General features: G+C 36.9%; 1 protein-coding gene across 4 annotated transcripts in view; it reads right to left on the bottom strand.

Annotated features, from left to right (window-relative positions):
- Positions 1 to 1,076: 1,076 nt before the first annotated feature.
- The window catches only part of CYP46A1 (cytochrome P450 family 46 subfamily A member 1), a 55,748-nt gene continuing 42,066 nt past the window's right edge, over positions 1,077 to 14,758 (bottom strand). The window contains exons 14-15 of one of the 4 annotated variants that reach the window (XM_072630262.1): positions 3,607 to 3,673; positions 1,077 to 2,102 (exon numbers count right to left, since the gene is read on the bottom strand). In XM_072630262.1, coding sequence (XP_072486363.1) covers positions 1,959 to 2,102; positions 3,607 to 3,673 — 211 coding nt within the window. In that variant the 3' untranslated portion in view covers positions 1,077 to 1,958. Of the gene's footprint in view, positions 2,103 to 3,606; positions 3,674 to 10,096; positions 10,227 to 12,645; positions 14,740 to 14,758 lie in introns of those variants that run through there. The other 3 variants (XR_011971889.1, XM_072630263.1, XM_072630264.1) reach the window with 3 other exon arrangements.

Genomic DNA, 14,758 nt, shown 5'->3' on the forward strand with positions numbered 1-14,758 from the left:
TGCTGATTCCTCCTGGGCCAATATGCCAAGAAAGCAGAAAAAAAGGAACATTCAATACTGTAGACAATAGCCAAGATGCAGATTTTTCCTTGAGGGAGTCAAGTTTTCATGAGCACCAGAAGATGGGAAAAATATGAGAGGAATGGGTCTTGGATAAAGGAGAGTTTGTTAACCATAGCACAGGGATTCCAAAAGGTATAATGGAAGAACAGAGCAGAGATGGATGGAGGTTAAGGAGAGAGATGGAGATAAGAGCAGGAAGTAGTAGTTATGGAAGGAGGGTTTTGCCTCAGAAGAAATTACTCTGAATCACAGATATTAAAGGGAGGAGGAGGTGGGAGTTTGTTAGCTATGATGAGGTTCCCACCTTGATAGTGGGTAATATCAAGCCTACCATCTCTTCATATACTAGGGAGCAGCAAAGAGATTGGGTTGTGCATCTCAGAGGCTAACTATAATGGTGATAAGGACCTCAAGACGAAACTGAACTCAAACTTGGCACCAGTTTGTTTACCATATGCCAAGATGATGGGAGATGACATGTACCCTGAAGATACCCCACACTCAGGGCATTCACTCAGTTCCTGGTCAATGCTGGCTTGTGAGGTCCTGCAATAAAACGGCCTGGGAACCAATAGTTTGATGTCTTGATGTCTAAACTGATTCCAGTCTTTGATGTCTAAATCAGGGATGTTTTTCTGAGATGATTCCATAGAGCAAGGAAGGGCAGGGAGGTCTCAAAACTCTACCCTTTAGGAGGGGCCAGAATCAAGGTCCCAAATTCTCAGGTCTAGTGATGGCAAAGTAGGCACTTATGGCAGAGGCCTAGGTATCAGTAGTGGCTCCAACTACTCTCAACTTGGAAGTTCTATAGTTATGAAGGGTTAAGGCACTAGGGTTTATTCAGCTAGTGATGGTGGGCACAGAACAAAAGGGGTTCTCACTCCAGTTGGCATCCTGCCACTTACCTGATCACTACCCATAAATGTTCTCAGTGGTAATGGAGAACTGAGGCATGGTTATTTTTTCAGAGGGTTTGGTAACAAATGTAAAAGCAAATTCACTCTCTACACTTCTTTTAGAAATAAGAGATTTTTAATTAATTAATTTTAAATTATCCTAATAGAAAGATTTTGGATTACTCTTTCTTTACCATAGATTCCTAAACCATGTCTCTCTCTCCAGTCCAGCCCAGGAACAGTCTTCCCTGAAGTAATAAGTGTGTTGACTGGATAAGGGGGGGAGGCCCTTAACTGATCTCCTTTGACTAAATTACTTTGACCAGATTACCAGATTAAGAATTAATCTAAATAATCCTCAGACTAAAAGAAGCAAGAAACTTCTTCAGTTATTTCAGGTTCTGATTACTTCACCTTTTGAGTTCCCCTTTGATCAATTCTTTGCCTTCCACCATGACCCTTCTCAATCATAATGTAGGTTATTTTCTTGTGAATCCCAAGACCTAATTCTCTATCATACTAAATTCTCTAGCACAGCTGGCATTTATATAGCATTTTAAGATCTGCAAAGTGCTTCACATATGTAACTTCATTTGGTTCTCACAGTAAGTCTGTGGAATAAATAGTATTCTTATTCTCATTTTACATACAAGGAAATGGACTGAGATGAGTGCAGTGATCTGTCCAGCATCACATAGCTACAATCTGGGGCAGGATTGGACCCGTGTTTTCCTGACTCCAAGTCCAACACTGTCCTCTATACCATGCTGACTCTATCCATTAGAAGTGAGAGTAAATATTCTCAGCTTTAAATGGCCGATAGTCTATTGCAAGCTAGGCCTTTAAGATCTGATGTCTTAGCCATCTGCATTCCAGAAGCTTTCTGAACTAGAAGGCCCCTAATTCTAAATTCCATTCTAGGAAAGGGTCATGACATCTAAAGAATCCAACATTTAAAGGCTGAACTAGAGACATCCTTGATGATGAGAGAAAGCCTTCCTAATTTCCCCGGGGCTTGAGGGTGCAGACCAGGCTATCCTTGGGCTTCAGGGTCACAGAATCCAAAACTCCAAAACTCTGTCCTGGGACCATCTGCAACTTCAGCCTCTGAAACAATTTGGCCATCAGCACTTTCACTTCCATCTATATCCAAATGAAAAACAATGGGTCAATAAAATAAGTCACATTTTGCTGTTAAAGCTGCTACCCAGAAATATGCCATGGTGGAAAAGACTCACAAGGTCCCCTGTAATAGTCATAAGGCTGGGGAAAGAAGACTCCAATTATCACTTATTCCCCTTGTTTCCCAACTATGACCATGGAAATCTCTCCCTTTCTCTTAGACCCATGAAGCCCTCTCTAATCTCCCCAGAGAAATGATCTCAACCCTTTCATATCTTTACTGGCAGGTTCTTTGTACCTTTCACCCAAGGCAACTGATGGCAGAGTGTTTAGAGCAGTGGCAGGGGGGAGGAGGGGGCCAGCCTCAGACTCTGTGTAACCCTGGGCAAGTCACTTACTCTTCATTTGCCTCAGTGCCTTCACCTGTAAAATGGAGATAATAAAGGCACCTACCTGCAATGGTTGTTGTGAGGATCAAATGAGATACATGTAAAGCGCTTAGCGTAGTGCCTGGCACACAGTAGGCACTATATAAATGCTTTTTCTCTTACCCTTCCTTTATCCCAAGCACAAATTAGTAGTGGCAGAATGAAAAGATCATTGGAATTGGAATAAGAACACTCAGATTCAAGCCCCAGCTCTAGCACTTTCTCACTGGATGATGATGGGCAAGAGAATTCATTTAAATCTCATTTTCCTCATCTGTAAAATGGAGACTCACGTCCTCTCTCACAGAGAAGGCGTACGGACTGAATGAGATCATGTAAGTAAAGTGCTTAATAAAGTACAATACAAAGATCAGCTAATACAGTTATTTGAATCCCTGTCTCCAGTCTCCTCCAGGTGAGAAGCTCCTTGGGAGCAATGATTATGGTTTATTCATCTTCATGTCTCCAGTTTTGCTCAATACAGAGCTTTCTATACAGCAAATGTTTAATACATGGTTGCTGAATATAAACCTGACACAATTAAAGTCATACTCCTCATAAGATGTCAAGCTTCTTAGAGGATGTGAAAGCTAGATGGTTATCTAGTTAAGCATCCTGATTTTGCAGAAGAAACCAAAGCCCAAAGGAGAAAGCTATTTGTCTACAGTCACAGAGCCAGGTCAGCTATCTACTAGAAGCATAAATTCCTCCCTCCTATAAAATCATTGATCAGTATCCTTAACCTCTGCTTAAAGTCTCCCCCAAGGACATGAGTCACTTTAAACATAACATAATAATGATAGCTAGACTTTATGTGGTACTATAAGATTTGCAAAGCACTTTACAAATATTAGCTTATTTGATCCTCATAACAGCCCTGGGAGGTAGATGCTGCTATTGTTATTCCCATTTTACAATTGGGGAAACTGAGGCAACCAGGGGTTAAATGACTTGTCCAAAGTCACATAGCTAGTAAATGCTTGAAGCAGGATTTGTATTCAGGTCTTCCTAACTCCTGGTCCAGTATTCTATTTATTGTATCACATAGGTGCCAAAGTGTTCTGGAGCTAAGGTAGTAAATGACAGTCATTTGTTACCTGTGAAAAGTATTGTCCAATGCAGGATCTTGGCCCCAAAGAAAATGGAAAGTAGGTAAAATTAGGTCTGTAAAAGAAAAAGATGGTTAACCATGCAACTGAAAGGAAGTAGAGACCTCTCCGAGCTAGTTATGAAAACAACAGGGTAAAAAACATGAAGCATAAGACAGTGACCTCTCCACCCCAGGAACATAGTCCAACTTTAACATAAAGTTCCAAGTCAAGAAATAGGATAAAAAATGAACAAACAACAATAACACGCCTGACCATAAAAATCTACCTTGGTGACAGGGAAGATAAAAACACAAACTCACATGAAGACAATGAAGTAAAAACAGCTACAAGCAAAGCCTCAAGGGGAAAAAAATGTGAGTTCCTGAAAGAACTCAAAAAAGATTTTATCTTTTAATCAGATAACAGAGGCAGAGGAAAAATTGGATAAAGAAATGAAATCAAAGGAAGAAAATTATGAAAAGACAAGTGATAGTTTGATAAAAGAGGCACATAAAATAGTGAAGAAAATAACACCTTAAAAAAAGAGAGTTGACCAAATGGAAAAAGATGTACAAAAATTCATTGATGAAAATAATTTCTCAAAAATTGGAATTAGGTGAATGGAAGCTAACAATTCCAACAACAAAACAAAGAAACAACAAAACAAAGATGAATGAAAGAAAAAGAAAATGTAGGAAAAAACTGACCTGGAAATAGATAATTTAATAATTATTATATTAAGAATAAAGAAGAGATAGTGTAAGAATTATGGATTACCTGATATTTCAAGAAATTATGAAGGAAAACTGCCCTAATATCCAAAAACCAGAGGCAAAATAGAAATTGAAAAATTCACCAATCACCACCTGAAAGAGATCCCAAAATGAAAACTCCCAGAAATATTGTAGCCAAATTTCAGAGCTCTCAGGTCAAAGAGAAGATACCTCAAGCAGCAAGACAGAAACCATTCAAATACTGTGGAATCACAGTCAGGATCACACAAGACTTAGCAGCTACCATGTTAAAGGAACAGAAGACTTGGAATATTATATTTTGGAAGACAAAAGATCTGGGATTACAACCAAGAATAACCTACCTAGCAAAAATGAGTATAATCCTTCAAGGAAAATACTTAATGAAATTTATGAAAATACCAGAGGTGCATAGAAAATTTGACTTTCAAACACAAGACTCAAGAGGAGCAGAAAAAGGTGAACATGAAATAGAAATCACAATGGACTCAATAAGTTTAAAATGTGTGCCTTTCTATATAGGAAGATAATACATGTATCTTCTAAGAATTTTATTATTATTAAGGCAATTAGAAGGATTCTGCATAGAAAGAAAAATTTCAATTATGTTGAAATGATGTAAAAAAATGAATAGGTAAGAAAGATGCCCTGGAAAATGAGGGAAAAGAGAGAAAGAATGGGGAAAATTATCTCACATACAAGAGGTACAAAAGGACGAGCTTTTACAGTGGAGAGGAAAATGGCAGGGGTGGACAGTAATGTTTGATTCCCACTCATATCAAAATTGGTTCAAAAAAGGGAAAAAAATGTATACACACACATTTCATTGTCAAAAGAAATTTATTTTACCTAACACAGAAGTAGCATGGGGAAAGAGGACAGAGAAACAAGAGAGGTATTTGTGATAAAAAATGAGGGCAGGTAAAAGAAGGGCTTGGTCAGAAACAAAACAGATTTTCGAAGAGAGGATAAAAAGAGAGAAGGATAAATAGAAGAAAAGGGATGGAGGGAAGTACACAGTAATCATAACTGTGAATGGGAATGGGATGAACTCACTCATAAAATAAAAGTGGATAACAGAATCGATTAGAAACCAGAATCCGACAATATGTTGTTGATAAGAAACACATCTGAAGCAGAGAGAGACACACAGAATTAAAATAAGGGGATGGAGCAAAATCTATTATGTTTCAACTGAAGTATAAAAGGCAGGGGTAGCAATCATGATCTCAGATAAAGCAAAATCAAAAATAAATCTAATTAAAAGGGATAGGCAGGAAAATTACATCTTGCTAAAAAGGAACCACAGACAAGTAATATCAGTACTAACCTATGTGTCAAATGGCATAACATCCAAATTCTCAAATGAAAAGTTAAATGAATTACAAGAGGAAATAGAGAGCAAAAGTATACTTGTGGGAGACCTCAATTTTCCCTTCTCAGAGCTAGATAAATCTAACTATAAAATAAGCAAAAAGAGAAGTGAAGGAGAAGAATAGAAATTTAGAAAAGTTAGATATGGTAAACCTCTGGAGAAAATGGAATAAGAAATAGAAAGGAATATACTTTTTTTTGTCTTTATGTGACAACTTCACAGAAACTACATATTAAGGTTATAATAACCTCAAAAGCAAATGCAGCAGAAAAACAGAAATATTAAATACCCCCTTTTAGACTATAGTGCAATAAAAATTACATTTAATAAAGGACTGTGGAAGCATAGATTAAGAGCTAATTGGAAATTAAATAATCTAATCCTAAAGAATGAGTGGGTCAAAGAAGGAATCATAGAAATAATCAATAATCTCATTAAAAAGAATGACAGTAATGAGACATCCCAAAATTTGTGGGTCATAACCAAAGCAGTGCTTAGGGGGAAATGTATATATTTAAATGCACCCATCAATAAAAGAAAGAGCAAATCAATGAATCTGGCATGCAACTAAAAAAAACTAGACAAAGAACACATGAAAACTCCCCAATTAAACACCAAAATGGAAATCCTAAAAAATAAAGGAAAGATGAATAAAATTCAAAGTAAAAGAAAAAATTGAACATATAAATATAATCAGGAACAGGTTTTATTAAAAAAAAACAGCAACAATAAAATAGATAAATCATTAGTTCATTTGATTAAAAATAAAGAAAACCAAATAGCTAGTATCAAAAATGAAAAGGATGAATGTATCACCAATAAAAATGAATAAATAAAAATAGAAGTTATTTTGTCTAATTATATGCCACTAAAACTAACAATCTAAGTGAAATGGCTGAGTATTTACAAAAATATGAACTGCTCAGATTAACAGAAGAAGAAATAGAATACTTAAATAACCCTACCTTAGAAAAATAAATTGAACAAACTGTTAAGGAGGTCCCTAAGAAAAAATGTCCAGGACCAGATGGATTTGCAAGTGAATTCTACCAAACACTTAAGGAACAATTAAAACTATTTGAAAAAATAGGTAAAGGAGCACTACCAAATTCATTTAAAGACACAAATATAGTACTGATGTCCAAATCAGAGAGAGCAAAAAAAAGAGAAAGAAAACTATACATGAATTTCCCTAATGAATATTGACGCAAAAAATGTAAATAAAATACTAGTAAGGCAATTACAGCAATATATCACAAAGATCATATTCTATGACCAGGTGAGGTTTATATCAGGAATTCAGGGCTGGTTCAATATTAGGAAAATGATCAGCATAATTGACTATATCACAACAAAACAACAAAAATTGCATGATTATCTCAACACATGCAGAAAAAAGTCTTTGACAAAATATTTTCTATTGTTTAATTATTTGAATTGTTATTATTTAATTTGAATTTCAATTATTATTTAATTATTTAAATATATTTCATTTCTATTAAAACCACTAGAAAATATAAGAATCAATGGAACCTTTCTTAAAATTATTAGTAGTATCGATCTAAAACGAAAAGCAAGTATTATCTGTAATGGGGAGAAACTTGAAGCCTTCAATGAGATCAGGAGTGAAGCTAAGATGTCTGTTATCACCACTATTATTCAGTATTGTACTAAAAATATTAACTATGGCAATAAGACAAAAAGAAATAAAAGGAATAAAAATAGACAATGAGAAAATGAAACTATTGCTCTTAGTAGACTGTATGATGGTATACCTAGAAAACCTTAGAGAATCAAATAAAAAACCAATCAAAACAATTATCAACTTCAGCAAGGTAGCAGGATTTAAAATAAACCCACATATATCATCAGCTTTTCCATAATTGCCAACAAAGTCCAGTAGGAAGAGATAAAAAGACAAATTCCATTTAAAATAACTGCAGACAATATAAAACACCTGGCAGTCTATCTTCCCAGGCAAACCCAGGAAGTATATGAACACAATTACAAAACATTTTTCACATACACACAAAAACCTAGATCTAAACAATTGGAGAAAGTGGGACATAACCAAAGCTCACTGACAGACCAAGCCAATAAAACAGAAATGATAATTCTGCCTAAATTAATTTACTTATTTAGTGCCATAACAATCAAATTACCAAAAATTATTGTATAGAGCTAGAAAAAATGGCAACGAAATTCACCTGGAAGGATAAAAGGCTAAGAATATCAAGGGAATCGATGCAAAAAAAATGTTAAGGAAGGTGGACCAGCAATTCCAGATTTCAAACTGTATTACAAAGCAGTAATTATCAAAACAATCTGTTACCTGCTAAGAAACAGAGCAATGCATCAGGGGAATAGATTAGGTATACAATAGACAGTAGTATTTGACCATAGTAACCTAGTATTTGATAAACCAAAAGATCCTTGTTTGATGTTTTTGTTCATTCTTTGTTTCAGAGGACCAATGACATTATGAAGTGATGTGTTGACTAGCATGTAAGTTGGATTTAAATGAAGTTGCACGAAATTGTCAGCCTCACTCTCTCTTCCAGAGTCACTGAAGTCCAGTAGCAAGACAACAGTCCAAAAAGACTAGCAATAGCCCAGGACTGACCAAACTAAGCACTCCACAGCACCTACTTTAGCTGTTTTCCTGGCCATTGAAACAATCTGATCTTATCTGTCCCTTCCACCACAGAAAATCTTCACATGCTTGGGGCAGATATTCTCCCTAACTCACCAATAGGTTTGAATCCTGTCAGTTATCCTCAACCTAGTTTAGCCTGACTTCTGAGAAGGTTTACCAGAATATTGCTTCTGCGCATGCTACAGCTTCTTGGAGCCATAGGTGAGAGAAAGGTGGACACCAAAGGTAGACACGAAAGGTAGATGAGTATCCTTGAAAAAGGCTCAGTAAGCCCACCACCACCACCACCAAAGGTACTAGTCTTCCTGGAACACCCATAAACTTCAAAAGTCAAAGTTTTGGGGGTAAGAACTCAACATTTGACAAAAATTGCTGAGGAAACTGGAAAGCATTTTGGCAGAAACTAGGCATAGACCAAGAAACCGTGAGATAGGTGGCTCAGTGGATAGAATGCTGGACCTGGAGTCATAAAGGCCTGAGTTCAAATCTGTCCTCACACACTTACTAACTGTATGACCCTGGGCAAGTCACTTAACCTCTCCTTGCTTTAATTAACTGGAGAAGGAAATGGCAAACCACTCCAGTATCCTTGCAAAGAAAACCCCATGGACAATATGGGGTCACGAAAAGTCAGACAAGACTATAGATAAGCATCTCACACCATATACCATGATAAGGAAAATAGATAAATGATTTAGACATAAAGAGTGATATAAGTAAATTAGGGGAACATGGAAAAATGTACCTGTCAGATCTATGGATAAGAATTTATTTGCCTTAAGAATTTAAGACAAAGCAAGAGAAAGAAAAGGTTACAGGAAATAAAATAGATAATTTTGATTAATTATCAAGTTTTTGCGTTAACAAAATAATGCAGCCAAAATTAGAAGGAAACACAAAATGCGGAGGGGGGGAATTTGCAAAGGTTTCTCTGATAAAAGCTAATTTCTCAAATATATAGTGAACCAAACCAAATTTATAAAAATAAGAACCATGTCCCGGTTAATAAAGGGCCAGAATAGTTTTCAGACAAAGAAGTCAAAGCTATCAAAACTTACATGAAAAAAATGTTTTAAATCACTGCTTATTAGAGAAATATAAATCAAAACAACTCAGATATCCACCTCACACCTATCGGATTGGTTAACATGAAAGAATAGGAAAATGACAAATATTGCAGAGGATGTGGAAAAATTGGGACACTGATGCACTGTTGGTGGAGTTGTGAACTAGTCCAACCATTCTGGAGGACAATTTGGAACTACCCCTAAAAGGCTATAAAACTGTGCATATCCTTTGACTCAGCAATACTACTACTAGGTCTATATCCCAAAGAGATCAAAGAAAAGGGAATAATATTTATAGTATCTCTTTTTGTGGTGGCAAAGAATTGGAAACTGAGGGAATGCCCATCAAGGGGGGAATGGCTGAACAATTTGTATTGTATGATAGTGATGGCACGCTGCTATAAAAAAATAATGGGCAGGATGGTTTCAGAAAAACCTGGGAAGATTTATATGAACTCATGCAAAGTGAAGTAAGAAGAACCAGAAGAACATTGTATACAGTAACAGCAGTTTTGTAAAGATGATCAATTGGGAAAGACTTAGCTACTCTGATTAAGGCAATGATCCAAGACACAGTACCCATGATGAAAAATGCTATCCACCTCCAAAGAGAACTAATGAACTTTTAATGCAGATTGAAACATACCGTTTTTTTACTTTACTTTTTTTTTTGTCTGTTTTCTTTTACAACATGGCTAAGATGGAAATATGACTGGCATGACCTCACATGTATAATCAAAATCAAAGTGCTTGACTTCTCCAAGAGGGGGGAGGCACTGGCAGGAGAGAGAGAGAATTTTAAAGTTTAAAAATGTTTAAATGATTGTTAATTTTTTTACATATAACTGGGAAATAGCTAACAAAATAAATAAAAATAAATTTTAAAAAGTTACAAGTGACCTAATTCTTGTTAAATATCAATTAATCAACAAACATTTATTAAATAACTACAGGTTCAGGATACTTTTAAACACTGAGGTTACAAAAAGGGGCAAAAGACCATGCCTGTCCTCAGGGAACTTATAATCTAATTTTTATCCTTCTTGATATTTCTGCAGTATTTGTCAATACTAACCAATTTTTCTTCCTAGATACTCTTTTCTCTGAGTTTTTAGGATATTACTCTTTCTTTGTGCTCCCTCTGTTTGCTGCTCCTCAGTTTCCTTCTCTGGATCATCATCCATGTGTAATCTAACTGTGAGTACAAAATAGGGCTCTAACCTAGATCCACTTTTTTTCTACATACTTATGGAAATGTATATATGTATGTGTGTACATATGTATGTATGTATGTATGCTCTCTCTCGTGACAATCAGTTTCCAAGAGTTATATTATTATCTCTAGTCCTTATGATTCCCACATCTCTGTATTTCTATATTTCACCTCTAGTCTCACTCCTGAGCTCCAGGTACTCATTACGAACTGCTTATTAAACATTTCCAACTGGATATCTGGATGTAAAAATCTCCAAATCAACTTGTCTAAAACAAAGCTCATTATTTTTCCCCAAAAACCAACCCTTCTTATGAACTTCCCTAAGATTGGCAAGGTTGCTACCATTGTTCCAGTCACTAAGGTTCAAAACCTCAGTACCATTTGTGATTTCTCACTCTCCTTCACTTCCCACATTCAAGCAATTGCCAAGTCTTCCCAATTGTACCTTCACATCTCTTACATTTGTTCTCATTTTTTAATGCATTCAAGTCCATATTTGACTACTAAAATAGCTTCCTACTTGGCATCCCTGCCTCAAGTCTCTCCCCTAATACATCCTAACATAGCTGTCAAATCATTATTCCTAGTTAAGTCTGACCATATCACTCTTATGCTCAGTAAACTCCAGTGATTCCCTGTTGCTTCTGTGATTATATACATACTTTTTTATGCAGTATTTAAAGCCCTTCACATGAATGGGGTAAACCTAAGCATTTTTGTAGGCACTGGTAAAGAAGCCAGGAGAAAAAGAAAAATTAAAGATTTGGAGAAGAGAGAGGGAGAAAGGGAGGTACACAGAAAGAGAGAGAGAGAGAGAGAGAGAGAGAGGGAGAGAGAGAGAGAGAGACAGAGAGAGAGAGAGAGACAGAGAGACAGAGAGACAGAGACAGAGACAGAGACAGAGACAGAGACACATACAGAGACAGAGAGAGTTATCACAGGGACAAGTTCCTGAAGGATATGGGAAGGCATAGGATAGAGGGTATGGGTAAGGGTTTGTCCCCTGGCATGAAAAAAAGCTATAACATCCTTTGAGACTGGAGCAAAGGAGGGGAGGAATAAGTTAAGGTCTTTCTTTTCCTTCCCTCTTTATTTTTCCTTCCTATTTTCTCTCTCCTCCCCCTACCTCCCCAAAAAAATAAGAAAAAGAAGGCTTCATGAAAGAAGGGACACTGCAGCTGAGCAGACAAAGATGGGAGAGGGGCTCATTACAGAAGTGAAGAGAATGTAGAGGGGTCAGGACAAAGATGGGAGTGGGGAGAGTAGTACAGTTTGGCTGAACATGGAATGCATTGAAGGAGATAAGATTAGAAAGGAGATAAGACTAGAAAGACTAGCCCCTCCAAAACCCAATTACAATGGCATTCCAAGTTGCAAAAAAAATTGCTTTATATCACATAACTGCCCAATCATTAACTGTTTAATTTAGTTTTTAAATTAATTTGTTTTTAGTTTTCAACATTCTCTTCCACAAGATTTTGAGTTTCAAATTTTCTCCCCATCTCTCCCCTCTGCACACTTCAAGAGATCATGCATTCCAATTACTCCTTCCCCCAATCTGCCTTCCCTTCTATCACACCTCTCCCTTTTCTCATTCCCTTCCCCTCTATTTTCTTATAAGGTGAGATAGATTTCTATATACCATTGCCTGTATGTCTTGTTTCATGTAAAAATAATTTTTAACATTTGTTTTTAAAACTTTGAGTTCCAACTTCTCTCCCTTCCTCCTTCTCCACTGAGAAGGCAAGCAATTTGATATAGGTTATACATGTGCAGTCATGCAAAACACTTCTGTAAGAGTCATAATGTGAAAGACTAACTATACTGCCCTCCATCCTATCCTGCCCCCCCCATTTATTCTATTTTCTCTTTTGACCCTGTCCCTTCTCAAAAGTATTTACTTCTAATTCCCCACTCTTCCTATTTGCCCTTCCTTCTATCATTCCCCCCAGTCTCCCACTTATCCCCTTCTCCCCTACTTTCCTGCAGTGTAAGATAGATTTTCATATCAAATTGAGTGTGCATGTTATTCCCTACTTAAGCCAAATCCAGTGAGAGTAAGGTTCACTCTTTCCCTCTCACCTCCCCTTCTCCTCCATTGAAAAAGCTTTTTCTTGACTCTTTTATATAAGAGATAATTTATCCCATTCTATTTCTCCCTTTCCCCTTCTCCTAATATATTCCTCTCTCACTCCTTAATTTTATTTTTTAGATATCATCCCTTCATATTAAACTCACCCTGTGCCCTCTGTCTATATGTATATTATCCCTCCAACTACCCTAATACCAAGAAAAGTCTCAAGAGTTACAAATATTATCTTTCCAGGTAGGAATGTAAGCAGTTCAACTTCAGTAAGTCCCTTATTATTTCTCTTTCCTGTTTATCTTTTCATGCTTCTCTTTGAAAGTCAAATTTTCTATTCAGCTCTGGTCTTTTCATCAAGAATGCTTGAAAGTCCTCTGTTTCATCGAATTTTCATTTTTTCCCCTTATTATACTCACTTTTGCAAGGTAGATGATTCCTAGTTTTAATCCTAGCTCCTTTGATCTATGGAATATCATATTCCAAGTCCTCCAATCCCCTAATGTAGAAGCTGCTAGATCTTGTATCATCCTGACTGTGCTTCCACAATACTTGATTTCTGGTTATTTGCAATATCTTTTCCTTGACCTGGGAGCTGTGGAATTTGATGACAATATTCCTAGGAATTTTCTTTTTGGGATCTCTCTCAGGATGTGATCTATGGATTTTTTCAATGTCTATTTTATCCTCTGGTTCTACAATATCAGCGGAGTTTTCCCTGATAATTTCTTGAAAGATGATGTCTAGGCTCTTTTTTTGATCATGGCTTTCAGGTAGTTCAATAATTTTTTAATTGTCTCTCTTACATCTGTTTTTCAGGTCACTTATTTTTCTGATGAGATATTTCACATTGCTATTTTTTCATTTTTTTGGTTTTGCTTTATGATTTCTTGATTTTTCATAAAGTTATTAACTTCCATCTGTTCCATTCTAATCTTTAAGGAATTATTTTCCTCAGTGAGCTTTTGGGCCTCCTTTTCCATTTGGTCAAGTCTTCTTTTTAAGGCATTCTTCCCCTCATTGGGTTTTTGGATCTCTTTTGTCATTTGGGTTAGTCTATTTTTTAAAGTGTTATTTTCTTCAGCATTTTTGGATCCCCTTTAGCAAGCAGCTGAATCAGTTTTCATAATTTTCTTGCATCACCCTCATTTGTCTTCCCAATTTTTGTTCTACTTCTCTTATTTATTTTCAAAATCCTTTTTGAGGTCTTCCATAGCCTGAGATCAATTCATATTTTTCTTGGATGCTTTGGATATAGGAGGTTTGATTTTATTGTCTTCTTCTGTTTGTATATTCTTGGTCTTCCTTGTCACCAAAGTAAGATTCTATGGTCTGAATCTTTTTCTGAATTTTTCTCATCTCTCCAGTCATTTACTTGACTTTTGAGCTCCTCCTCAAGGTAGTTCTCTGCTTTCAGTAGGGTTGGGGGGTGTACTGTCAGCTGTTCAATCCCCCCACAATCTGTGGGTCTAGAGCTCCAGAAACAGCTGCTGCCTCTGCCCCTGATGCTGTTGCAGCTGCCATGACCTCCTCCACCCCCTCCACTGCCCTGGGACTGGGGCCAGAGGACTCTACTCTCTCCCACAGATACATCAGGTTTTTTTCCACTGACCTTCCAATTTGTCCTCACCCTTTGGGGGCTGTGAAGTCTGGAAACCTCCACAGGTGCCAGAGATTCAGTTCCCTGAGGTCTACTCAGGTCTGGTCAGTGCCAGCATAGCCCACGCTGGACTGCACTCTGCTCCTGGTGCAATGTGATAGATGCTTCCTGTTGACCTTCCAGGCTGTATTGGGCTGGAGATTTGCTTTACTCCATCATTCTGTGAGTTCTATAGCTCCCAAATTTGTTTAGTTATTTTTACAGGTATTTGGCTGGGCTTCAGGGGGAGAACTCTGGCAAGTCTCTGCTTCTACTCCACCATCTTGGTTCCACCATCTTGGTTCCACCATCGCAGTTCCACCATCTTGGCTCCACCCCCTTGTTCAATCACTGTTAAGCAAGAGTCAAG

This window comes from Notamacropus eugenii, chromosome 1 (assembly GCF_028372415.1).
Source record: "Notamacropus eugenii isolate mMacEug1 chromosome 1, mMacEug1.pri_v2, whole genome shotgun sequence".
NCBI classification, from domain to species: Eukaryota; Metazoa; Chordata; class Mammalia; order Diprotodontia; family Macropodidae; genus Notamacropus; species Notamacropus eugenii.